The sequence below is a fragment of the Mus pahari genome, chromosome 3, assembly GCF_900095145.1.
Source record: "Mus pahari chromosome 3, PAHARI_EIJ_v1.1, whole genome shotgun sequence".
NCBI lineage: Eukaryota > Metazoa > Chordata > Mammalia > Rodentia > Muridae > Mus > Mus pahari.
The window spans coordinates 138,231,751-138,257,335 of NC_034592.1; the positions used below are offsets into that span (position 1 = coordinate 138,231,751).

General features: G+C 46.8%; 1 protein-coding gene across 2 annotated transcripts in view; it reads right to left on the reverse strand.

Moving 5' to 3' along the window:
• The window catches only part of LOC110317798 (ubiquinol-cytochrome-c reductase complex assembly factor 1), an 83,852-nt gene that overhangs the window by 6,038 nt on the left and 52,229 nt on the right, over positions 1 to 25,585 (reverse strand). For both annotated transcript variants that reach the window (XM_021192573.1, XM_029536686.1), the window contains exon 8: positions 4,855 to 4,932. In XM_021192573.1, the coding sequence (XP_021048232.1) occupies positions 4,855 to 4,932 (78 nt within the window). The remainder of the gene's footprint in view (positions 1 to 4,854; positions 4,933 to 25,585) is intronic.

Genomic DNA, 25,585 nt, shown 5'->3' on the forward strand with positions numbered 1-25,585 from the left:
GGAGGATGAAGTCAATTGAGGGGAGAGGCCCAGAAGTGTTTTCTGCCATTGTGCAAGGTAGGACATGGAATTAAAGTGCTGCGTGAATGCAGAATACTGGACTGAGTCTGAGTTCTGCCAGTCAGGTTAGATGGTAACGGTTAAACCTCCAGTCTCAGGCTTCTTGGGTACTCAAAGCAATGAAAACATTTGCTCTAAAATGGGTGTGGTGGTGCCTCTGACCCCAGAACTGGACCAGGAGGTAAAAGCAAACACTGGCTCTACCTATACTGTCGTCCTCAGATTACAAGGATGAGGTAATGTGCCCTGGGGTGGGGCTCAGTAGAGAACTTGCTTAGGATCTTCAAAGCCCTGGATTCAATTCCTAGTTCCACCACACAAAAAAAGTAACGGGTTTTAAAAATAATTTCACTTACTGATTTTGCATGCATGTGGGTTTGGGTGTGCACACACCACAGGGTGCACGTGACGGTCAGAGGACAACTGGCAAGGTTTGGTTCTCGCCTTTTACCATGCGGGTTCCTGGGATCCAGCTTGGCCTTTAGGCTCCGTGGTAACTTTCTGAATGGAGTGAGCTTTCTCTAGCACAGCTTTTTGGTTTTTGCAACAGGGTCACCCAAGGCTGCCCCCAAATTCTCTATGTAGCCAAGGGAGGCCTTGAACTCCTGACCCACTGCCTATACTTCTAAGGACTTGAATTACAGGCATGTGCCATTGTGCCAGGCTGCAAAGCCATTTTAAAAAGTGAAACATGTTGGGTACAATACACAAGAGCACTCTTTAGTTAGCAGCTGAGACAGCAGCAGGATCTGGGGGCTGGAAATACCTAAGTTCAATGCCAGCTCAGTCTCTTGATGGTAGTGTGGCCTTTGAAAAGCCCTTACCCCGTCTGGAGCCTCACTTTCTCATGAGTTTTCTCAAGCCTGATCATTCCTATCCCACAGAGTTGTAAGCACCAAGAGACAATGCCCACGAGAGGTCTCTATGTAATAAGGACTACAAAGACGCAGGGTCCGGGTCAGCTACCAAAAAGGTCCAACCTGCAGCACGGGGAGTTTATCAGGTAGGTGGGAAGACATTTCACCTCAAGTGAAGACTCAAGATGCCTTCAGTTAAATAACCCCAGGGTTCCACAGCTGAAGACCATCCTGGTGTGATGGCTGAGCTGGAGAAATCCACTTCTAGCTGATGGTGACAGGGCCGCCCGGGACAAGCACAGGCACATCATCTTCCTGCAAGCTATTTGCGAACACGACAGCCAGCCTGTGTGTGAAGTGCCCTGGGCACAGGCAGGATAATACTGTTGGCTGAGACCCACTTATGTGATATTGGAAGGAGTGGGCAGGCATGTCACGGGGGCTTGGCGAATGAACAAAGCCCAGAAGAGAAGCAAGGAAGCCAAGGCTTGCTGCAATCAGGGATCCCTGGAGCAGGGGGAGATGGCTGGGACAGGGCAAATCCATACACAAGGGTCCTGAGCAGTTGGAAGGAAAGGAGGATTCAGGAGGTGTTAGCCCTGCTAACAGCCTGTTCCAGACTCCATGTTTCTTTGCCGCGAGCGTCTAATGACTACCTGCACCAGGTATGATCACCCCTCTCGACAGATAAGCACGGAGGCTTGGAAGTTAGCAAGGTAACTAGTATGGAGAGGGGATCGTCCCTGAACTGGTGAGGTCAGGAATGGTGCCTGCCTACTCATCACACAGTGCCGGCACACAGCACCAGTGTGCTGGAAATGGCAGACTCCAGCACCAAACCCAGCTGCAGCCTTCTTTCCATCAGCCTGCTAGGAACTCAGGGAGGACAGGCAGGAGACTCATCAGGTGTGCAGATCTGACAGTAAGGCAGCAGAAGAGGAGAGACACACTCAGGAGTCAATTGCTAAGGTGCAGGCCAGCTTAACAGGATGCCCACTGTTAGACTGTGGGAAGCTGGCATAAAAGGTCTTCTTTAGGAAATTAGGGTGTCTAGGTCTAGAGTAACAGAGGGGAAACCATGGCAATGTCCTGGCCACCACCACTATGTGCTTAGCATGATGCTAAGAGCACAGAATCATAGCGGCTGCACTCAGCTCTGGGGGTGGGGGGTGGGGGGGGCACTTGCAATCCAGAAGAGACAATGTAGCACAGAGCGAAGCCTTGAGCAGTGCACAGATGCTAAGTCACTTGGTGTGACCATGGCCCATTGCTGCATTGCCCCTCATCCTCAGCCCCTACTTGAGAATGAGTCCCTGGGGAGCTCCCCCTGGCCACACTGTATCTTCCACTGTTATTATCCATCAGTACACTCTACTAGTAACTGGGGATCTATCTGCTGGCTGAGTAGTTACCTGTGCACCACCTGTCTCAGTAACTTCGGTGGGAAAGAGAGCAAGTCATGTTTGTTTGATCACCAACATATTCCTCATCTATCCCACACGATAAACACGCCAAACCCACTGTTGAATGGATGGGTGGTGAAATGCAGAATACACCACAGAGATCCAGAGAGCTTAGCAAAGTGTGCAAAGAAAGGGCCTTTAAGAATAGGGAGGATGGCCAGGCAGTACTGGAGCACATCTTTAATCCCAGCACTAGGGAGGCAGAGGCAGGCAGATTTCTGAGTTTGAGGCCAGCCTGGACTACAAAGGGAGTTCCAGGACAGCCAGGGATATATTGAGAAACCCTGTCTTGAAAAACAACAATAACAAAAATTTAGCAGGGTGTAATATGCATGCCTTTTTAAAATCCCAGTGCTTGGGTGGCAGAGCCAGCTGGGTCCCTGAGTTTGAGGCCAGCCTGGTCACAGAGTGAGTTCCAGGATATCTAGGGTACACAGAGAAACCCTGGTTCAAAAAAACTGAACAAAACAAGAATAGGGAGGGTTAGCTGGGTGTGGTGATCCCTAAGCACTCAGGAGGTAGAGACAGGTTAGGGACCCTTTCCCAGGATGGGGTGGGTGGTGCTTCCACTATGTAAATGAGTATACAACCACATCATTTATCAGGAACAGAACAAGGTATGATGAAGGCCATGAGCACACACACAGGGGCTCAGCATACCGTCTTAACTTTTTTTTTAAAAGATTTATTTATTATTATAAATAAATACACTGTAGCTGTCAGACGCACCAGAAGAGGGAGGGCGTCAGATCTCATATCGGGTAGTTGTGAGCCACCATGTGGTTGCTGGGATTTGAACTCAGGACCTTTGGTAGAATAGTCAGTGTTCTTACCCACTGAGCCGTCTTGCCAGCCCCTGTCTTAAGTTTTTTACGCAATGGAAATTTTTGTTATAAAGTTGGAGGGCTGGGAAATGACAAAGATACAACAAGGATGAACCTGAGATACCCTGCTGGGTGAAGTAAGCCAGTAACAGAAGAACAGACACTAAGATTCTACTCACAGGTCCTAGTCAAATTCACAGAGTAAAATAAAACTATAGTTTACAGAGACGGAGGGGAGGGGAGGAGGAGGAGGGAGAGGAGGACTAGGAAATAGGGAATTGGCACTGAATGGGATAGAGTTTGAGATTGTACATGCCAACATACACAGCTGTGTGCATAACGTACTGGGAAGAGAAGCCTGTAGGTATAACTCATTTGCATACAGGTGAGGAACTGCTGTGTATGCACAGATAACACCCGGAAGGAGATCAAGGCACCATAACTACTTCTCCTTGAGGCTGGAGATCGGAGAATGGGTCTTTGTGCTTCAAGCAGGAACATACATGCTTTTGTGAACTTTAAAAATGAGTGTACCGGAGCCAAGTATGGCAGCGCATGCCACTAAGCCAATAATCCCAGCACTCGGGAGGCAGACGCAGAGGCAGGCAGATCTCTGAGTTCAAGGCCAGCCTGGTCTACAGAGCAAGTTCCAGGACAACCAAGGCTACACAGAGAAACCCTTTCTGGAAAAAAAAAGATAACCATCTAGGGGACTGAGGGGGTGCCTCAGTGGTTCAGGACATTTGTGGCTCTTGCGGAGGGACTGGATTCAATTCCAGTTTCCATATGATGGCTCAAAATCATCACAATTCCAGTTCCAGGGGATCCACGGCCCCTTCTGACCGCCACAGGCACCAGGCACTCGTACATGCAGCCAAAAGTTCATACACATAAATGAGTTATGTGCTACTTTAAAATGAAAATTAAAACAGTATACCTTTTGTCCCACAGACCATGTTGTTTACATATGAATGTCTTGTTTTCTCTTGGAAGAGCTGGGGCTGGGGCACTATCTGATTCATCTTTGCACCCCCATCCAGCACCCATCGGGCACTCAATGCTAACTAACTGAATGTTGACTAATTTATATATTGAGCACTTCTCCAGCATTCAATAAAGGTAAAGAAATAAACACTAAGCAATAACAGTAAGTAGAGAATATGGTCTTCAAAGCTTCCTTCTTATATTCTCAAAGGCTCAATGAGAAGGCTGGAGAGATGGCCCAGTGAGTGGCTACAAGCACTTGCTGCTCTTAAAGAGAGCCACTTGGTGACTCACTACTGCCTGTAAACGGCAGCTCCAGGGGATGCAGTAGCCAGTAGCCTCTTCTGGCCTCTGCACACACACACACACACACACACACACACACAGAGCCTCTGTTGGGCTGAGTATGGTTGGTTGTGTACCACTTTTGGTTCCTAGTACCCATGTTGTGTGACTCACAACCGCAGCTCCAGGGGATCCCTGCCCTGCCCTGCCTTCCACAGGCACGGACACTCGGCCTCACACACGTGGCAGACACTCACACAGGCACATACACATAAGTTAACAAAAATTCTTTATAAAGGAAGGAAGAGGAGGGGAAGGGAGGAAGGCTGGTGGCCCTTTGCTGGGGAGGCCACGCAGCTAAGGCTTGGCCAATGCTCTTACCTCATCGTATCCCAAGATTGCTGCGTAGAAATTGTTTGTCATGAGAGCCATGTTCTTCTTTAGTATATAGGAATTAACCTACAAACACAAAAAAATGAAAGTAAGAAAAGGCATGATGTCACTTAGCTGTCATAGGCTGTTAGTCCAGAAGGGAACTCAGTCTAGGCGGCTGGTCCATTTCCAATGCTCTTGGCTGTCAGGATTCCCCACAATGAAACTGCTTCTTTCAGATTTTGATTCAAAACTAAATCAGTTATTTATTTATTTACTTATTTATTATATGTAAGTACACTGTAGCTGTCTTCCCCAGAAGAGGGAGTCAATTCACATTACGGATGTTTGTGAGCCCAGAAGAGGGCGTCAGATCTCATTATGGATGGTTGTGAGCCACCATGTGGTTGCTGGGATTTGAACTCAGGACCTTCAGCAGATCAGTCAGTCAGTGCTCTTAACCATTGAGCCATCTATCTCTCTAGCCCCAATTACATCAGTTTTAATGAACGGATGCTCAGCTGCATGTCTGGTTGTGTTAGTGCTGGTGAACCCAAAGCATCAGCACTGCCTGATTGTAAGAGCCTAGCATCAGAAAGCGGGCATTAGCCGGGCAGTGGAGGCAGAGGCAGGCGGGTTTCTGAGTGTGAGGCCAGCCTGGTCTACAGAGTGAGTTCCAGGGCTACACAGAGAAACCCTGTGTTAAAAAACCAGAAAGAAAGAAAGAAAGAAAGAAAGAAAGAAAGAAAGAAAGAAAGAAAGAAAGAAAGAAAGAAAGAAAGAAGAGAGAGAGAGAGAGAGAGAGAGAGAGAGAGAGAGAGAGAGAGAGAGAGAGAGAGAGAGAGAGAGAAAGCGGGCATTAAGAACTACTTGCGGGGTGGTAGCACACTCCTGGAGTCTCTAGAGGACAGAGGATCAGAAGTTCAAGGTCATAATGAATTTGAGACCAGCCTGGGCTACCTAAGCCAATGTGTCAAAAACAAACAAAAGAGCCATCAAGATGGCTTGGCAGGCAAAGGTGCTTGCCACCCAATCTGACAACTGGAGTTTGCTCCCCAGGACCCACACAACAGAAGGAGAAAAGGGACACTTGAAAGATGTTCTCTGACCTCTACATGCACACACATGTGAGCAAATGAGTGTAATTTAAATTATTATTATCTTACTATGCATGTGCGTAGGTATGCACGTATGTATTCATGTATATGTGTATGCCTGTGCACCATTTGTGTGCAGTGACCATGGAGGGCAGAACAGAGCATCAGATCCCTGGGAACTAGAGTCACAAGCAGTTGTGAGCCACCATTTGGGTCTTAATCACGGAATCACCTCTCCAGCTCCAGTAATTAAAATTCTATTTTATATTATTTTTAGCTAAGGTCTCTCTATGTGATACTGGCTTGCCCAGAACTTTGTAGATGAGGCTGGCCTGAACTCAGAGATCCGCTTGACTCTGCCTAGGTGCTGGAACTAAACATGTACACTGCCACACCAGGGTAGAAAGTTTTTAGTCAAACAAAACCACCACTACCTAATGGCTCAAATCACAAATGTGTGAGGACAAATGAATTTCAGTGCAAATGGCCTCATGATGGAGACCTGAGAAAGTCTACATTGGGAAGTCACATTTAAGTGGCCCTGAGAGAAGGGCTGCAGAGTTGGCCCTGCAGACAAGAGTGAACGTGTTAAGACCCAGGTTCAGATCCCATTACCGTCTTACAACTGTCTGTAACTCCTGTTCTAAGGATATTGACATCTCTGACCTCTGCAGACACTGGCCTTCATGTACACACACACACACACACACACACACACACACACACACATACATGCAAAGACATAGACACACAGGCACACACACAAAGACACACACACACAGAGACACACACACATAGAGAGACACACAGACACACAGACGCACACGCACACAATTTAAAACATCCTTAAGTGGACTTGGGGAAAGGAGTCTGACAGGACAGGGAGAGACTGAAGAGAGGAGGCCCTCATGACAGGGGAAACAAGGTGTGCGGAGGTGAGGGATGGAATATTTGGGGGCCACCAGACAGACGAATAGGCGGGAACACTGCCACCCAGAGATGAGCACCCATTATTATCCTCAAAGCCAGTCCCCTGCAATGCACTTTCTTCAGGTAGCCCCACTTCCTAAAGGTCCACAACCTTCCTAACATCCAACACCTAGAAACCAAGTGTTCAAACACATGAGCCTATAGGAGGTCATGTTACATTCAAACCATAGCATAAGTCAAAGGTCAAGTGATTTTTTTATCCTGGGGTTCACAAACTGGTCTCTGGAGGCCAGAAGAGGCAAAAGGGGTTGGGTTTAGACTCAGAAAACCCGGATTTGAGTCATAGTCCTGGTAAATCTTTTGGATGTTGTCTTGAGCAGGGCCGACCTCTCTAAGGCTGTTTTGTCTTTCAAATGCCCAGCACACAAGAACTGTTCTCAGGTACATGTGAACTTGTTTACGTTCCAACATTCATGAACTTGTTTACATTCCAACGTTAACAGCATACCCTGGAAGTCTCGGGGAACAGCATCGAATGCTGGGAGTACACGGGGCTCTGAGTAAGACCTGCCTCATTTATACAAAACTAAAGCTAAAGCCAGCCCCAGTGCTTTACAGTCATGGACAATTTTCAAAAGTAAAGAGAGAATTGTGGAGTTCGTGGCTGGAAAATATGAGATTGGTGGGAGCTGGGAGTGTAAGCCATGACCTTTCCTACCTGCCTTCAAGCCAGGCCACACGAACCACTGTTGCTTTGTGCTCTCAGAGTTGTGTGTGTGTTTCTCCCCCTAGGTACACAGTATGGCTGGCCTTGCTTATATACCCGTCTCTCCCACCAGACTGAGCTACTCAAGCTCGGGTCACAGGAAGCAGGACTGAACCATTTTGGCACCCAACCACCCGGCTCGGTGCCAAGGGGCTAAGGCAGGCATGCTGATAATGAGCCCTTACAAGGTCGCCTGCCACTCAGGGCTAGGGCTAGAGCTCGGGTCTCAGACCTTGCCTAGCATTATGTGAGGTCTTGGACTCAGCACCACAAACAAAAGCCAGGGCTACTCACAGTGTGTCCTATCCTATGCCACAAATTATTTTGTTTTGTTTTATTTTGTTTTGTTTTGCTGAAAGAACACTTTGTATGTTGCTGTAACCCCACAAATAAATAGGACTACATTTCTTTCTACTGCTTCATTTAATGTGCTTTGGTGAAAGGGTCAGAAGAGGCCAGAGTTGGAGCTCACTGTTCTGTGATTCGAGATGTGATGTCACCCAGCCCTCTGAATACCCACTTGTGTTCTTCTTACTTGTGTATTGGTTGTTCTTCTAACTATGGGAGACGACCAGAGCCAGCAACGCATGTCAGGGGCACCCACTGTGAAGGCAAGGCACCACTCACTTCTAGGAAAGTATTTACTGGACCTGCTCAGTCGGCAGTTGGCGTGCAGACTGTATCACACCAACCAGCTGTGATGTTGAAGGGACTTCAGGGGTCACCTGACCTAGTGACCCGGAAGGAGGAAAGCAGTGTTGGAGGGCAGCTCGAACACAGGAAGAGGCAGATCTAGGCGAATGCATCTGGTTACCACCAGAGCAGGATTAGATCGGACAAATGGTACTCTTCTGCCACCTGAAGGTATTTCCTAAGATTTTCCCCAATATTCTGTAAAGCTTGGTTCGTGTGTTTCCTGTGCACTCCCCATCACCTCTCCTGAGAGAAGGCCAGCTGCCACAGCTAAGGGTGGCTTTCAGGTGGCATCCATCTCTCAGGCTGGATTAGACATGACAACGTCCATTTCGGAAGGACAGTGTAGTCTCCATCACTGTAGCACATGACCTCAGGCAGCAGACGAAGGAGCTTGCACCCCACTGGGCCCTTGCGGCTGGAGCTTCCCTCTGCTGACCCCGTGCCCAACTCCACTCCCTCACCCTGTGTAGGGTCCCGTCGCCCCAGTGTCAGAGCATCCTCTACAGAGCATGGAGCCTATGAATACACAGCTCCCCCAGCAGAAGATGGCATGGGGCTGTTTGCCCATTAAAATCTTATCCTGTCCATAACGCTCCACTTTTTATAAAAACCCATACATACTGAGACACCACATGGGAAGGGAGACCTTTATATGTTACTCATATTTTCCCATTTATTTAAGCTATTAAAATTCATGCAGATATTTTATAAGCCATCAGGATTCGATGACTGCTATTACTGAATGTTTAATAATAAACTAAACAGAAGAAATCAGAGGGTTAAATGATGACTGCAATTCCTGTAATGACTTAATTAAATTTTTATTGAGTACATAAACTATGATGTCACTTCTAGCCAACCGTGGCCCTGCTTTCTCAGCATGTCACAGGGCGGGAGCGCTCAATAGGAGGGGAGGCTAAATGAGCAGCCGCTCTCTGCTGAGGTGGGGGAGGGAGCGAGGCTCATGTAACACACTCAATAAATTATCCGTTCATTTTTAAACAAAGTCCATGAGTTATAATATATTTGCCATGCACTTTTTATGACATAATAAAAATGTTACCTTAAGGATTACTTAACACATACTACAAATGTTATAGCAGAGGCAGGCACAAGGGGCAAAGAAAACAAACACGAACGGGCCAGGGACGGGTCCTGGAGTTTATGTCCCAGGGGAATGGCACAGTATATTAAAAGGGGAATGCAAAAAACAGGGGGCACACGTGTTCAGGGTTACTAATCAGCAGATTAATGAATGAGACGGCCGACAGGGAGCACAACCAGAGGGGATCTTGCAAGGCACACATTTAATTAATGGGAGTATTCTTAAGGAGGGACATGGGCTTTAAAGAGATGCCAGTTCATCTGAGGCCAATCACTGGTCTGTCCCCTCGCACTGCTGCAGCCCTTAAGGTCGTTTACAGACTGCTTAGCGGAGGACTAGACCATGGTGTAGCCAGCAAGGGGACTGAGCTTTAACCTGTGAGCTCTGGAAGGCCTTTATGGTTTTTCTAGGTCATTTTTTTTGACCCCATTCCCTTGTGACCCCCATATTCATTTAGGCCTTGGTCAGAGTCAACACTGCCATTTTTTGCAGCATGCTCCCCTGTTCTTAGCCACACGAACAGGAGTCCTTCTTGTCTTTACTGATGGAAGGGATGCTAGTTCCTGCTCATCTTCAAAGATCTAGAAAGATCTCCAAAATACTTTCTCTCTAGTCTACAGGTGCCACAAACAATGGGAAGCCAGGAACCGGTCACACAAGTAGCTACCACCAAGTGCTAAGCGTGCTAATAGCACATATTAGCCCAATTGGTCCTTTCCGAGGGTCTCTGAGATCTTATCTCCATTTTTTGAAATTCCAGTTTTGCTGGTTGAGATCTCTATTTAAAATCTAACTAGGCTGATGATGTGTGCCGAAGAACAAGGGACATGGTTGGCAGTAAGAACTGCAGAACCAGCAGCCTTCATTTCTGAATGGTCACGTGGTATAGCAGGGCTTTTCCTTAGATTTGTTAAAAAGCAAATCAAGCAAGAAAAGGTGCCAGGCATAGTGGCACATGTCTTGTAATCCCAGCCCTTGGGAGGCAGACATATCAGAAGTTCAAGGTCAGCTTTAGTCTACAAAAGGAGTTTAAGGCCAACCTGGGCTATAGCTTGAAATCAAACTAACAAATCTAAACAGATGGTTGTCTTTGCAAATCGCCATCACTAATCTCCAGTTAACAGGCATTCGAATATAACACTGAAAAGCAGCTGATGTGATACATTAAGATCTTGAGACAACTGAACGTCAGCTTAATATTCTTTTTTTTTAAACATGTCTTTGAAAATGTCAACAATACTCTTATTTTATTGATTGATTGATTGATTGATATTAATATGTAAGTACACTGTAACTGCCTTCAGACACTCCAGAGGAGGAAGTCAGATCCCATTATAGATGGTTGTGAGTCACCATGCAGTTGCTGGGATTTGAACTCAGGACCTTCGGGAGAGCAGTCAGTGCTCTTACCTGCTGAGCCATCTCCCAGCCCCCCAGCTTAATATTCTTAAGGTCAGGACACACACACACACACACACACACACCTTGGAAGCTTTGGATTGTATCTTGTTTGACAAGTTTCATACATGATCTGAACAGGGGTATTAACACCTGACTTGGAAAAGTCGCTGTCATAGCGGTAGCCCTGCAGTGCAGAGTTCAAAAGGAAGTGATGGTGAGGTGTCCATTTCAAATCTGTATTGATAGTGACTGTGATGGGAAGAAAAATGTATTACATTTGATGGGATACTGTGTTCATGTGTAGGTCTTCAGGAGGTCTTATAGTCAGAACTTGTCCACTAGTGGTGCAGGCGGCTGGACTACCCCACTGACACATGAAGAATGATGTAGACAGACACAAAAGTCCTTCACTCTTGTACTTTGGAATAGGGGTCAAATGGAAACAACTAACAATCGGCAGAAAAACTGTTAGAACAAGATCTGACAAGGCCAAGGCTGAGCTGTCATCTGCCGACATAAACAAGTAAGGACAGAAGAGAGGTTTGGCTAAGCAGAGAGCGGAGTCTCCAGTTATAAAATAGGAAGCTGGAAATGGGAGAAGGCTAGTGGTGTGGGCTTGTCATCCAAGGGATGCGGGAAGCTGAGGCAGAAGGATCACAAATTCAAGGACTGCTTGCGCTACAGACTGAGTTCAAGGCCAGCCTGAGCAACTTCACTGTCTCCAAATAAAACACAGGCTGGGCCTGGAGCTCACTGGTCCCTGGGTTCAATACCTAGCACCGCAAAAACAAACAAACAAAACACCAAAAACCCCTTACTTTGATGGTCAATTGTCACTATCATTTGCCAGGACATATAATCACCTAGGAGTTTCTAGGTGAGTTAAACCGAGGGGAGAAGACCCTTCCTGTGCAAGCATGTGTGTCTGGTGTGAGCATGGGTGTTACCAGGGGCTGGGGTCCAGCACTGAATGAAATGGATAACTCAAGCCGAGCACTGCCATTCCCCTGTCTTCTTCCTGACTGCGGGGGCACAGACTGGTCAGTCCTCGGCTCCCTCTGGCTGTCAGGCCTTCCCTGCCTTCTTTACTAAGGTGCTATCACACCAAGGATGAAAGTAACTAGTGTGCTCCCAAAACCCAGAAATGTGCTAAGAGAACCATAGTCGGACATATTTTTTTTAAAAAACTTCATATAAAGGTTTGAAATGTATTGATAGAGGCCTGAGAGATCGCTCAGTGGCTAAGAGCACTGGCTGCTCTTTCAGAGGACCTGAACTGGATTTACAACTAAGTCTAATCTCAGGGGATCCAACACTCCCCTTTGGCCTCCACAGGCATCGGGCACATACACATACACATGCAGGCAAAATACCCACATACATGAAATAATATTAAAGTTATTATCATTGTTGTTGTTATTATTAAGCTTTCCATACTTAAGAAAGAATTTTATAGAATGAAAGCAGAGAAGCATCACTGAAGAACGGATACAGTTACAAAAGTTAAAGCTGACACCTGGCAAGAACACTCACTGATATATGACCAACAGACTCACTCAGAAGTTACGACCTCACAGACTGGCTGGGTTGCTTCCCTCATCAAACTCCAAGAACTCAAAGACTTAGTTCTTCCAATCCTAGCAATGGTGTTCTTTCCTCCTTTTTTGCATTTCCTTACATCAAGGGTCTACTTTGCTTCCAAATAAGTTGGATCCTAACATCCTGACCTCTCTCTCCTCAGAGATGGGCACAGAGCCCAAGCTAGTTTATCAAATTCTTCTCTCTTTCTCTAGTTTTTTTGGGTTTTTTGTTTTTTGTTTTGTTTTGTTTTTTTAAGACAAGCAGATTAGATTAGACTGGCTGGCCTTGAATTCACAGAGATCTGCCTGCCTCTACCTCCCCAGTGCTGGGATTAAAGGTATACACCATTACCACATGGTCAAATTCTTGTTTCTAACCATAAAATAAAACTCTGCTACAGTTTGATGACCCTACAGTTGCCGGAGTCTTTCCTTCCCATGGCCTGTAGTTAGAGCTCCCTTTGGAGGCAAATAGCGTGCTGGGTGGTCCGAGGTGGCTGAACCATGTCTTGAAGCAGTGGTGTGCACGAACCTTTCCACATTTCAAGAAAGCTCTCCAGGCCCAAGAAGAGAGCTGTAGCTCTTCCCATGGTCTGCACACACAACTCCATTGGAGATGAGGAGACCCAGCTTCTGTCCTCATGCAGGCTATGAAATCCCACACCTCCTTCAAACCGGCATCTTTGCTGCAACAAGTCTCAAGGGCGTCTCTTTCACCACTGGCACTTCCTGGAGAAGCAGCAGGAGAGCTCTACAGAAACCCGAGGTCCCGAGCAGAGTTTCTGAGTGGAGAGAGCTCTCACAACAGCCAGCCACCCACACAGGAGTGTTACACGGCGCCTTCTCACCTCCACCTGCTCTTCAGCAGGGAGAGCTACCAACCAACAGAACCCTTCCCAAGCAGCGCTGGCTCATTCTGCTGGGTAAGAAAGGGCTTATGCCCCGCTGCAGGCACTACTGCATACATGTCTTAGTCAGGCTTTTGGTGTTCTGCTGTGAAATACAACATCTGGAAACTGAAAAGTTTATTGAGGATCATTACTTCCTAGTAGTCAAGGTCAAACCAGTGAGCAAGACAATGACCTGAAGTACAAGCAAAAGATAATTCCACTCATCCCGTAAGGATGTCCAGAATCCAAAGTACAAAGGAAAGAAAGTAAGTTGGGACCATCCTAAAGGAACGTGAACTGGTGCAGCCACTGTGGAGATTAATTTTGAACTACAATGTGACCTAGCAACAGAAGGGGTGGTAGCAGAGACTGGATGCACTTAAACACCATGTCAAGTGTGGCAATGGCATGAGGGCTTCCGATAAGAGGTGCCATTCATACCGTACTTCAGAATATACACAGGTTTGTTTGCACAGAAAGGGTGCTATGCACAAATCCTCAAAGAGGAAAACATGAGTTGTGTTTTCAGAGCAGGATAGACCAGGCTAGCCTCAAGCTTCGTGATCCTCTTGCCTCTACCTCTTGAGGGCTGGGGTTTTAAAAGCCTGTGCTACCATGTCCAGCACATTTTTCAGAACTGTCACAACAACAACAACAACAACAACAACAACAACAACAACAACAACAGTTTATAGTGGGGGACTGGTAAGATGGCTCAGAGGATAAAAGCCCTTGCCACCAAGGCCAATGACCCACATGGTAGAAAGAGAAAACTGACTCTCATGTGTGCCATTATGCATGGTGTGTGTGTGTGTGTGTGTGTGTGTGTGTGTGTGTGTGTGTGTGTGTGTAAACCAAACCTCAGAGTGGTCAGAAGCAGAAAGGCAAACAGTCTACACTGCCCGTAAATGGCCCTGAAGACAAGGAAGCTGTATGAACACGTGTATTCCAGCAAAAGGGGAGAGGCAGAAACCACGGAGGAGGCCGTGTGACAGTCCAGGCGAGAGTGAAGAAGGGGCTCAGTCAGGGGAAGCTGAAACAGGGTAGATAACTGAGGAGGAAAGTCTAAGGGGGCGCAGTGGCACATAATGAATTCAAGGCCAGCCTGGGCTACATGAGGCCCTGCCTCAAAGGGGGAGGAGCTATGTGGCATAGCGCAGGACCAGCAATATCAAGTCATCAGCCGATGAAGGGGACAGGGCGAGAGTGTAGTCAGACCTCACTGAGGAGAAGCAAAGAAAGGCAACAACCAAAACAACCACACCGATGACTTTCTGACCCTGGTCCCACGACGTGTAGACCTGTAGGGTTTTAGCAATCACTGTGCCCTTAATGTCTTTTATGCTGTGGTAATGGAAAATCTTACTAGGATAAGATGTAATGTGAGCAAGATGTGTATTTAGCTTGAGCCCAGCAGGCGTCTCCAGGGGAGTAGGGGCACAGCATATGGGCACAGCTTTAGGAGCCTGAACTTCCTTTTCAGTAATGTGTTCACTACAGCTCTATAGGTGCCATTCGTCTGGTCCTCTCTACTCTGGCTGTAGCCATCAGACCTGATGACAATCATCAAGAAGATGTGGACACACATAGGTTTCTAGAGACATTCACAGGCTCCTAATTGAACCATGGACCTCATGACTACATTTATGAGTTCAGAAAGCTATAGGCAAAGCTTAGCGTTTTTAATAATTTTTTTTTAATTAAACATGGGCAGACAGGGCACAGTGGAAAACCACAAGATGCTTGTTCCCTATCACAATTAGCCACATCAAATATACAAACAGGACCCAACAGGTAAAAACAGATAACAACTCAGGCTACTCTTAACTACGAAAGTCAAGGTAATGGCCACATAAACAACGTGGAGGGCTAAAGGCCACGCTGAGGTCATTGGCTTCAGTCCTCGTTCCACACCACAGTTCTCAATCAGATCTATGATATCCGCATGGCCACACTTGCTTACAGAACCTACTGTCTGGCTCCTTGTCATACGAAGATGACTCTAGCTGTGTCATCCAGCAGCGCTGCCTTCCTCTTCAGGTAGACAAGAGGGGCTGTCCCCAAGGAAAAGTCACACAATTTAACTGGTGACTCCACCTGGGCCCAGACTAAACAGTAAGGCAGACATTTCCATCAGCCACAGGCTGTTCCTCTCTCACCACGGTGTGTCCTTATTGCTTACTGTTTGCAGTTAATTTTTTCCAAGTGACCAATCCAGTGGTAATCTGAGGAAGAGGTCATTCTGCAGTGCAGACGTGAGGAGACAAAGGCTCAGTCAGCCCAAGGTGACCTGACCAAGTATCACAGCCCAGCTTGTTTGGGAGTGACAAGGTCTCGCTGTTTTGTTCAGGGACTCCTTCCTGGGCTCAGGTGATGCTCAGGAGGGCTCAGCCGCAGCTTCTTCAGTGTTGGTACGGTGTCCTTCTAAGGCTCAGAGAGACTTGCCATCCAGATGAGAGTTTACAGAGCCCTGCAGAAGTATCCCGGGAAGGCTGAACGGGACTAAGTGTGCCCGTAAGATCACTCCTATGCAGAGTGATTGAGGACCAAGTTTTGGGTGTCCTTCAAATGGAGCTGCAACTGATCCTGTGAGCTCTGAGTGGCTCCCCAAGGAGTCTTTCTGTTGTCTTTCTTATCTTATCGTGTGAATGCTTTGTCTGCATTTATGTCTGGTCGCCAAGTGTGTGCCTGGTTCCTGTGGAGGTCAGAAGAGGGTATCAGATTCTCTGGAACAGGAGTTACAGTGACTGTGAGCCACTGTATGGGTGCTGGGAATCAAATCCAGGTCCTCTGCAAGAGCAGCCACTGCTCTTAACCTCTGAGTCATCTCTCCAGTCCCCTATTTTTTTTTTTTTTTAAGTAAAATGTTCTTTAAATGGTATTTTATCCAAAGGAAAAAGAATACCTTGCTTGACTAGAGTGCTGTGTCTGGTAAGGAAATCTTTTTGGTGCTCTGTAATCAAGACCATGAAGAAACTGTACTTCCCAGTGCTGCTTAAAGAGCCGCATACCGTCACTTGACTCTCACAGTACTATCGATTAGGACAAGATGCTGGGCACATTGCTACCTCCATTTTATAGGCAGAAAACTGAAGCACACAGACAATACACCCTGACCTAGGCCGCATGGCTAGAGGCAGCATTTAGACACAGTCTGCCTTAGGCTATGGCACTGCCAACCACTCTGTGACATGCCTCTGAAAGGAAGTTTCAAATTCAGCTTCCCTCACCTGGAGAGGAGGATTTGCCCTCCTCTGCCCCACCCTTAGCACTGGCCCCGCCCCTTCTTTCACACTCTGCCTTCCCTAGGACAGCTTCCCTAGGAAGCTTGCCTCAAAAGCAAACAAAAGAGCAGGTGAGCGCCTCTCTTATTTATCTGTTTAGTCTGGAACTGAACTCAGGGAGAGATCCAGTTATCTTCCTGGCATTACACAGCTTGTCAGCCCTGTAAGGTCACTTTTAGCTAACTGGATTTTGGGGTTAGCACGTGGTAAGGAATGAGTAAGGGTGCTTCTTCAATGAATGAAACAATCCTTCTTTCTCTCTTCTTCTTCTTTTCTTTTCTTTTGTTTTCTTTCTCTTTCTTTCTTTCTTTCTTTCTTTNTTTCTTTCTTTCTTTCTTTCTTTCCTTCTTTCCTTCTTTCCTTCTTTCCTTCTTTCTTTGTCTTTTCTACATGAAGTGGAGAATGACTCGTATTTCCTGAGTCTCCCAAGTGATGGAGTTAGAGGCACGCCCAGCTGTATGGGAGAACCCTCATTCAGGCCATATGAATAATGGATACAGGCTGGCCAGGTGGCCCACCCAATAGGGAGCCCTGGCTACTCCAGAGGGCAATGCCAGGTGTCTCCGAGTGCTCTCCACCTTGTTTTCGTTCCGCTTTGTTCGTTTGGTCTTTATTGGTTTTGTTTTTGTGTTTTTGAGGCAGGGTCTCTTGCTGACTAGACCACTGGCCAGCAAACCTCAGCGACCCTCTGCCTTGTCCTTCCTGGCATCAGGGCTACAGAGACTCAGTGACGTGCTCGGCTTTTTATGTGGATGCTGGAGGTGTAAACTTGTGTGGCAAGGACTTTACTGACTGACCCATCCTCCCAGGCCAAGTGAACGCTTCACAGTGGGTCAGACATCTGGAACAGAGAGGGAGGAAGCGTAAGAAGCTAAAGCCTCCTGTGCACCAGGGGCCCTGCATGTACCAAGCTGGAGGAGACAGGGCAGGGCCAGCCTCCTGTTCTCCAGAGAGGCTTCCTCTGGCAAGCCACTCACTTTGGGACCTAAAGCAAGGGGGACAACAGAAAGCAGAAAGCTGTGCATTTCAAAACTTAGCTGAAATCCAAAGAACCTTAGCAAAAGGTGCAGGAGAGGCTTAAACAGGAGAGGACTGGGGACATGTGCAAAGCCACTGGGGACATGTGCAAAGCCACTGGATACTCAGGGGGAATCATCTTTTATCCCCTGCCCCAGCCACTCACAAGCCCAGGGCCCAGAAAACGAGCAACTGATAGTTCACACCTTTTATTATTCTGATAGAAATGTCTCTCCTGGGAGTAGGCGGGGGTCAAAAGTCCAGCACCAAAACTATATATCTTTATAAGTCATGAGCAAAAAAAAAGCATGACTGCAGACAGTTATTTAAAAAAAAAAAAAAAAAAAAAAATGATCGGAAAAATTTTTTTAAAAAAAAAAAAAAAAAAAAAAAAAGCCACGGTGACCAGCCGAGTGGGAGGTGTTAGAAAACTCACTCCAAATAATTTATTCACCAAGAACCACAAAGGGCTTTCCCAAGAACAGCAAAAACACCATTAATTTCCCTAGGACCCTCCCTTTCAAAGGGCTCCAAACACCACACATTTCGTATTAAATTGTCCTTAAAGGCCCCAAAATAAGGGCCATTTCCCTAAGTACAAATGAAGAAACTAAAGCGTTTGTGCCCACCATGGTTGGCCCAAGCCATGCTAAGGGACTGAGCTGAATGACAGCTGTGCCCTATCCAGGCCTCCTGGAAGGGGGTTACAAAGACCCAAAACACCACCTCCATCCCTCACAAAGATGAGAAACAGGATCTGTTCTCAAGAACAGCAGAGTCAGTGGCACACGGCAGGTGCACACACACCCCGCTTACGTTTCTGTTTAGGTGAAATGCTATTTCGAGGCCCTTATACAACCTCGAGGGATCCCATTTACCAGTGCCTGATGCCCCAAGCACTGAGCACTGTACTGAACTATATTGTTTCAATCTCCCAACACCATGTGACTCATAGAAGAAGTTACAAAGGCAAGAGGAGGTAGAGATCCGCCAAGGGTCCTAAAGCCATCCTTGGCAGTGACATAGTTAGGACCCATGTCCTTCCGGCTGCAAGTCAAGGAGCTGGAAGCTGGTCTCCTCCACATGCAGACTCCTGCGGGGGAAGGGCCCTTTGTTGAAGGTTCCCTGAAGGGCACTGCGTAGTGACAGCACCTCAGAACTTGCCTAATAGCTGTATGCTCTGCATATTTTGCAAACACTCTATTGTGGAAACTAAGAAAGAAAATGCTAGACTTGGAAGAAAGAGAGCAGCAGGCCACAGTCCCTGAGCCAGAAGACTATGGAAAACCACGGCCATTCATAGGGACTGCCTGAGCTCTAATAAAGGCCAGGGAGACAGATGGAGGAAGGGGAAGGGTTCCCATACTGTGAAAACAAAGTTGAGCTGGAGCTAAGGAGGCCTAGGTGGCAAGCCCCCAGACTGGCACTTTCTTCCTCAATCTAACCCTTAATGTCCTGTAATTGTTTTCAAGTCTTAATCTCAACCTAACAAAGCAGGAACTAAAGCCTTTGATGGAACCAGCCCCTACTTTACCCTAGCAGCTGCTTCTGTGATCTCAGGATGAGTTCACGTTGCCGTCAATACACAGGTTTCATTTGCTTGCTTCATTGGTATAATTACTTATATTATACCTACTTCCAAAGGAGGTTCAATGTAACTTAAAAAGTATATATGATGTCTAAAAGGGCAGAGGTTTTGAACTGGTCAGAACTGGCCAGTAACTCTGAAGTGGCCACCAGCAAATGCTCTGTTCGTCTTCCTTAGCTCTCACATCAGATGTAAGTCATGGATGCCTTCATGGCTGCCTGCGCTCAGCTGTAGGATAAATGAGGCGACAATGTCTGCAAGCTGCCAGGCAAACCATCTGGCTCCTACAGAGTATACCCTAACTAAAACAAAAGCCAAAGAGGTGAGAAATAGAGTGTGCGAGAGAACGGAGTCACTGGCCAGTCCTGCCGAAGCATCTAAATAAGGGAAGCTCTGTGCTGTCCAGGGGTCACAGCACAAGTGGAAGCTGGATTGTCACACCGCTCTCATGGTTGATGAAGGAAGCCTGACAGATCCTCAGGACAGGGGCAGGGCTTCCAGATACTGGACCCTCGAGTAAATGCAAATGTGTGTGTGTGTATTATTACACACTGACACACATACAGACACAGAGTCATACACAGACACACACACACACAGACACACACACACACACACACACAGACACACACACACAGACACAGACACACACACACACACAGACACACACCATTTTGCCCTCGCCAGCAGGAAGAGGCGAACGGTTCTCCAGGGCCCGGTTGCCCCTCTCACACCACACAGCTGTTGCCTCCAGTGAAGTACTGCAAGAGTTAAAACGTTTTTGTGCCAATATTTTAAGAGTGCAGAAGGTTCCAAATTACATGTAAAATAAACAATGCCAGACTGTGAAAACTCTTGGCTGCAACGTTCTCTGATGTTAACAAGAGTTTCTTTATTACTGTAACCTTTCAGAAGTGAATAAAAATTATTTCTCTGCCCTAGTTTTGCCCTCCAGTAAAAGTGAAGCGAACAGTGAGCGTGGAAAGAGCTGTACAATGACCCCTCCTGACGGCTGGGGGTTGGGCAGGCGGCCACCGAAACAAAGCCTTCCATATAGCTTTCTTTTTTAAAGTAAAAAAGATTGCTTTTTTTTTTTTTTTTTGAGAGTGTGTATGCGTGTGCGGAGGTCAGAGGTCATCTTACAGGAGTGGGTTCTCTCCTGCCACCGTGGGTCCTGGGATAGAACTCAGGTCATCAAGCTTGATGGCAAGTGCCTTAAAAATTCCAAGGCCAACCGGGTCTACATAGAGAGCTCTAGGTCAGCCAGGACTGCAGAAAGAGACCCTGACTCAGGATAAATAACAAAACCCAAAACAGGGAGGAGGGTTTGTGGTGGTCTGTAATCACTGGGCAGGACATACAGAGGGACAGAGGACCAAAGTGCAGCTACAGAGAAGCTGCTCTCACCAGAACAGGCAAAGGAACAAGGCCCCAGAGGAAGTTTCTGCCCTTGCACGTCACTCTGTAACACTTGCCCAGAAAGCCATCCCAAATGCCATCTGCCCCGAGCGCTTCTCTGGCATTCAGTCATTTAAACACTGGAGTTTCTCAATATTATAATTTCGTCTGTTTCCCTCTGCTAGACCAGGAAGTCTTAGTCATCCTTGTATCTCTAGTGCTTATGAGCATAGTAGCAGGAAGCTGGCAGGCCACGATTAGATAGATAGATGAGAGAGAGAGAGAGAGAGAGAGAGAGAGAGAGAGAGAGAGAGAGAGAGAGAGAGAAGATTTTGTGCCTGATGAACTGCTTTTTTATTAGAAAAAAAAATCAAGAATGCAAGCACTTGCCTTTATTATTCTGGAACGTAATAAAGGCAAGCTTCTTAGTTTTCTCATTGCAGAATGCTGAGTCTGGAAAAATATGTGACGATTATCTAACTTGCCTCTCAAGAGACTTGACTGAGCTGAGCAACAAGGCTGCCTAAGACTGCTTCCTTTACACCGCACTCATACCACCCCCTCATTAGCCTGAAATGGTAGTAACTGTTCCTTTGCTGGTGGGTGAAGAATGTGATTAGAACTGCATATTGTAAGAATGTGATTTCAAAATAAACAAATGAGGGTTGTGTGGCTCAAAAGTCGGGAATGTGTGTGTACTGCTCTTGAAGAGGACCCAAGTTTGATTCCCGGAACCCACAGCTCACACCCATCTGTAACTCCAGCTCTGGGGGGATCTGGCACACTCTTCTGGCCTCTTTTGGTACTGCACTCAAGTGCACATACACACAGACACATAATTAAAAACAAAAAAAATCTATAAACAAGGTATGGATATCATGTTAGGAATTAGAATCACCTGATATAACAATACTGTTTCCCATTAAAGCCAGAAGACAGTTGCCATTGGACCCAGTGAGTCACAAGAGAATAGAAACATGTTCAGACAAAGACTTAAGCCAGATGTCCAATGGACAATACAATGTTAGTATTGTATTGACCTTATCCAATAGCACAGAACAGTGACCAGGGCAGGGCTGGTATTGGGGCGGGGATGGGGGAAGCTTATACCTATAGCCACAGCACCTGGGAGGCCGAAGGAGACCCTGGAGACTAAGTGTGGTAAGTTTTGGGGTTTCCGTGCATACTTGGTTAAATTACCTACATTGGAGGGATAATCTCTTTTATACTGTGTGGAAGCATCACCTGTCAATAAAAAGCCTATAAAAGGCAGGAAGTAGAAGGTGGAAGTTCCAGTGGAGAGATTAGAACTCTGGGGGACAGTCAAGCACAGAAGAGTCCCTGCCCAGACTCAGAGGGAGTTGGACATATGAAACTGAGGAGAGGTAACTAGCTCTCTAGTTACCTAGAATAGTATAAGTGGGCTAATATAAGTTATGAGCTAGTTGGGAAACAAATCTAGTTTATGGTCTAGGCATTTATTAAATGGATAAGCCTCCTAGTCGTTATCTGGGAGCTGGGGCACAGGTGGAAGAGCCCACAGTTATACTACATGAGAAACAGCCTTCCAGAGGACTCCGGCATCCTTACTTCTTGAAATGTTCTTCATATGAAAATAGATTGTGCTGGGCATGGTGGTGCACGCCTTTAATCCCAGCACTCAGGAGGCGGAGGCGGAGGCGGAGGCGGAGGCGGAGGAGGAGGCGGAGGCAGGCAGATTTCTGAGTTCGAGGCCAACCTGGTCTACAAAGTGAGTTCCAGGACAGCCAGGGCTATACAGAGAAACCCTGTCTCGAAAAACCAAAAAAAAAAAAAAAAAAAAAAAAAAAAAAAAAAAAAAAAAAAAAAAAAGANAGAAAGAAAGAAAGAAAGTAGATAAATTTGAAGGTATGATTACGACTTTTAAGATATGGAAATCAATCTGAGTACACCCCATCTATCCTTACAAGAGAGACTGAAGGGATTTGAGTCAGACAGAAGAGGAGATGCAACCAGAAGTCAAGGTATGTTGGCAGCCACTAGAGGCTAACAGGACAAGGAATAGACCCTTCCCTAGAGCCACCAGAAGGACATCTGGATCCAGAGGACCTAGAATCTAGGACTATGAGAGAATGAATTTCTGTTGTTTCAGGCCACCAAGTTTGTGATAATAAAAGCTATGGCTGCTACTGGAGACAGTACACTGGTCTCCCTGGTCTCTGCTTTCCTCATCTGTAACGTGAGGGTGGAGTGCAGTCTCACAGATGGACAGTCATAAGACAGTAAAAAGCCACAGTTCTCGTAAAGTGCCCAGCAAAGAGAAAGCAGTGAGCAGATGTGGCTGTCACCATCACACTCAACCACTGTGTGGCATTCGTGCCTGACCACATCCTACCCCAGCAAGCAAGAAGAGCGCTAAGAACTGACACCCAGGCAGTCTGCGGCCTGTCAGTTTCTGGTTACACTCCTCTCTCTGCCCTCCATGAGATAAAAGTCAGGGTCAGACTAGGGAGAGTGGTTCTGAAACAGAAGGATTTGGTTTATACTGTCATCAGTAGATAGGATTTGGGCTTATGGTTCCAAAGCGGGGAGCGGGGAGCGGGGAGCAGCATCAAGAGGCAGGCATGGCATGGCGGCTGGAGTAACACACAAGCTGAGGGCTTACATCCTGAACTGCGGAGAGGAAGCAGAGGGAGCGAACCTGGGAGGGCAGGTGGCTTCAAAACCTGTCACCCACAGCGACAGACTTGCTCCAACAAGGCCACATCTCCTAAACCTACCCAAAAAGTGCCACCAACCAGGGACCAAGTATTCAAACATCTGATCGTCCCATGGAGGACACTCCTATTCAAACCACCACAAGTCCCATTCAAAGAGTTTCTCAGCCAGCTGATTCTTAACAAATCCCCAAGTGACGCTGAGGTTTCAGGGACGCATGGGAACTAAAATCTGGGCCTCAGACCAGTTAGCTCAAGACTCCGGTTTAGGTTAGAGTCTAAGATTCCCAGCAACATCTGGTGGGTGTAGCACCCAAACACATGCTGAAATAGCCTTGGGACAATCTTCTTTTCCTGAGGCAGGGTCTGAAGGAGTGAATACGAAGTACATGGTACAGACCGGTTTTTAACTTCTCAACTGTGCAGGACAAGAAATCTGAAGCACGGTGGGAACAGGAAGAGGTGGTCCCCTTATCCAGCAAGCTGGCTCCATTTTAATTTATCTTAATCCCACCTTTCTGCCTCTCCACCAGACCCCTCCCCCTCATGCCCTCCTCTAGAAACATATCTAGGTGTCTCTTGAATTCATTTATTGGCTTTGCCATGAACACATAATACTGCCTTTGTTAAGTCTCCTAGCCCAGCCTCTCAAGCCTGTGCTCAGCCTCCCTGTTCTGCTTCCCTTGAAAAAAACATAACTGGGGAGTTTCTGAAAAATAACTGTAAGATCAACTGAGGCAAATTCCCACGATGTGGAGACATCAAGCTCTAACTGCTGGGAGACAAGGAAGGCACAGCTCGATGAGCACGGCCACGCACACCTGTCTTTTCTCCCACCATCTCTGGTAGTTCTGAGTAGGAAACCTCTGCCTGCTGGGTTCGAAATTCCAAATCAACAAGGATTCAGGCATTTCCAGATTCAAGGACAGCCACCCTCTTGGTCTTTGGTAACCAGAAAGATGGGGGTGGGGTGGGGTGGAATATAAGGGACACTATGAGAATATTGGGCATAGGAATGTCACAGCCGTGGTTCCCCATGCCAATGTGTGCTAGCTCTACGATCCAGGGTAAGACACTGCACATCACTGAACCTCCGTTTCCTTGACACAGAACTGGGAAGGGCCTGACCCACATCTGTGATATATGCACAATCTTCATGGATTGAAAAATCAAAGTTAGCCGGGCAATGGTGGTGCATGCCTTTAATCCCAGCACTTGGGGAGGCAGAGGCAGGCAGATATCTGAGTTCGAGGCCAGCCTGGTCTACAGAGTAAGTTCCAGGACACAAGACAGCCAGGACTACACAGAGAAACCCTGACTTAAAAAAACCTAAAAACAAAAAACAAAACAAAATCTCTCAGGCTCTCCCCCTCCAGTCTAACAGTCTGAGGCTCGTTTTCCTTATAAAGTCGATTTGGAGCGTAACCACAGAAAGAAGCCATGAGGCAGGGCGGGGAGAGAATAATGAGCCTTTTGTTGGGGATGATGGTGGTCGGGAGATGACCCAGAAAGCAAATCCAGGTATGACCAGAGAAGACTGCCAGCCAGAAGATACTGAGTCGGGTACCTATGCTCCCAGAACAAGGGTGAGTACTGAGGCCAAGGCACCGGGCTGCCCAGAACACCAGGGACAGTAAGATCCTTAGTTTACATAATTTGAGTTAAATCAACTGTATAAATCAATTACAGCTCAAAAGTTTATTACAGAGGGTGCTAAAGAGATGGTTTAGCAGATTAAGGCCACCTGGGTTCAATTCCCAGCAACACAGAGGCACACAACCATCTGCCACTCCAGGTCCAGGGGACCTGACCCCCTCTTCTGGCCCACTTAGGCATCAAGCACACAGGTGGTGTACAGGCATACATACAGGTAAAATGCATGCAAAATAAAAATTAAAACTCTATTTTTTAAAAAAAGATCTGAAGCTGGGCAGTGGTGGCGCACACCTTTAATCCCAGCACTTGGGAAGCAGAGGCAGGCAAATTTCTGAGTTCGAGGCCAGCCTGGTCTACAGAGTCCAGGACAGCCAGGGCTACACAGAGAAACCCTGTCTTGAAAAAAGAAAACAAAACAAAACAAAACAAAACAAAAAGCTTGCCATTCAAGTAAAAGGGCCTGAGTTCAGATTCCCATAGCCTACATTTTAGGTTTAAACACCCGCCTCACCCCACTTTTTTTTGTTGTTAAAATATTTGATAAACTGCAGATATCAAAATATTCTAGAGGGTCTAGGAGGGGGAAATTATGTAATCATAATTTTTAAAAACTGAAAAAAATTTAAAGGTTTTAAT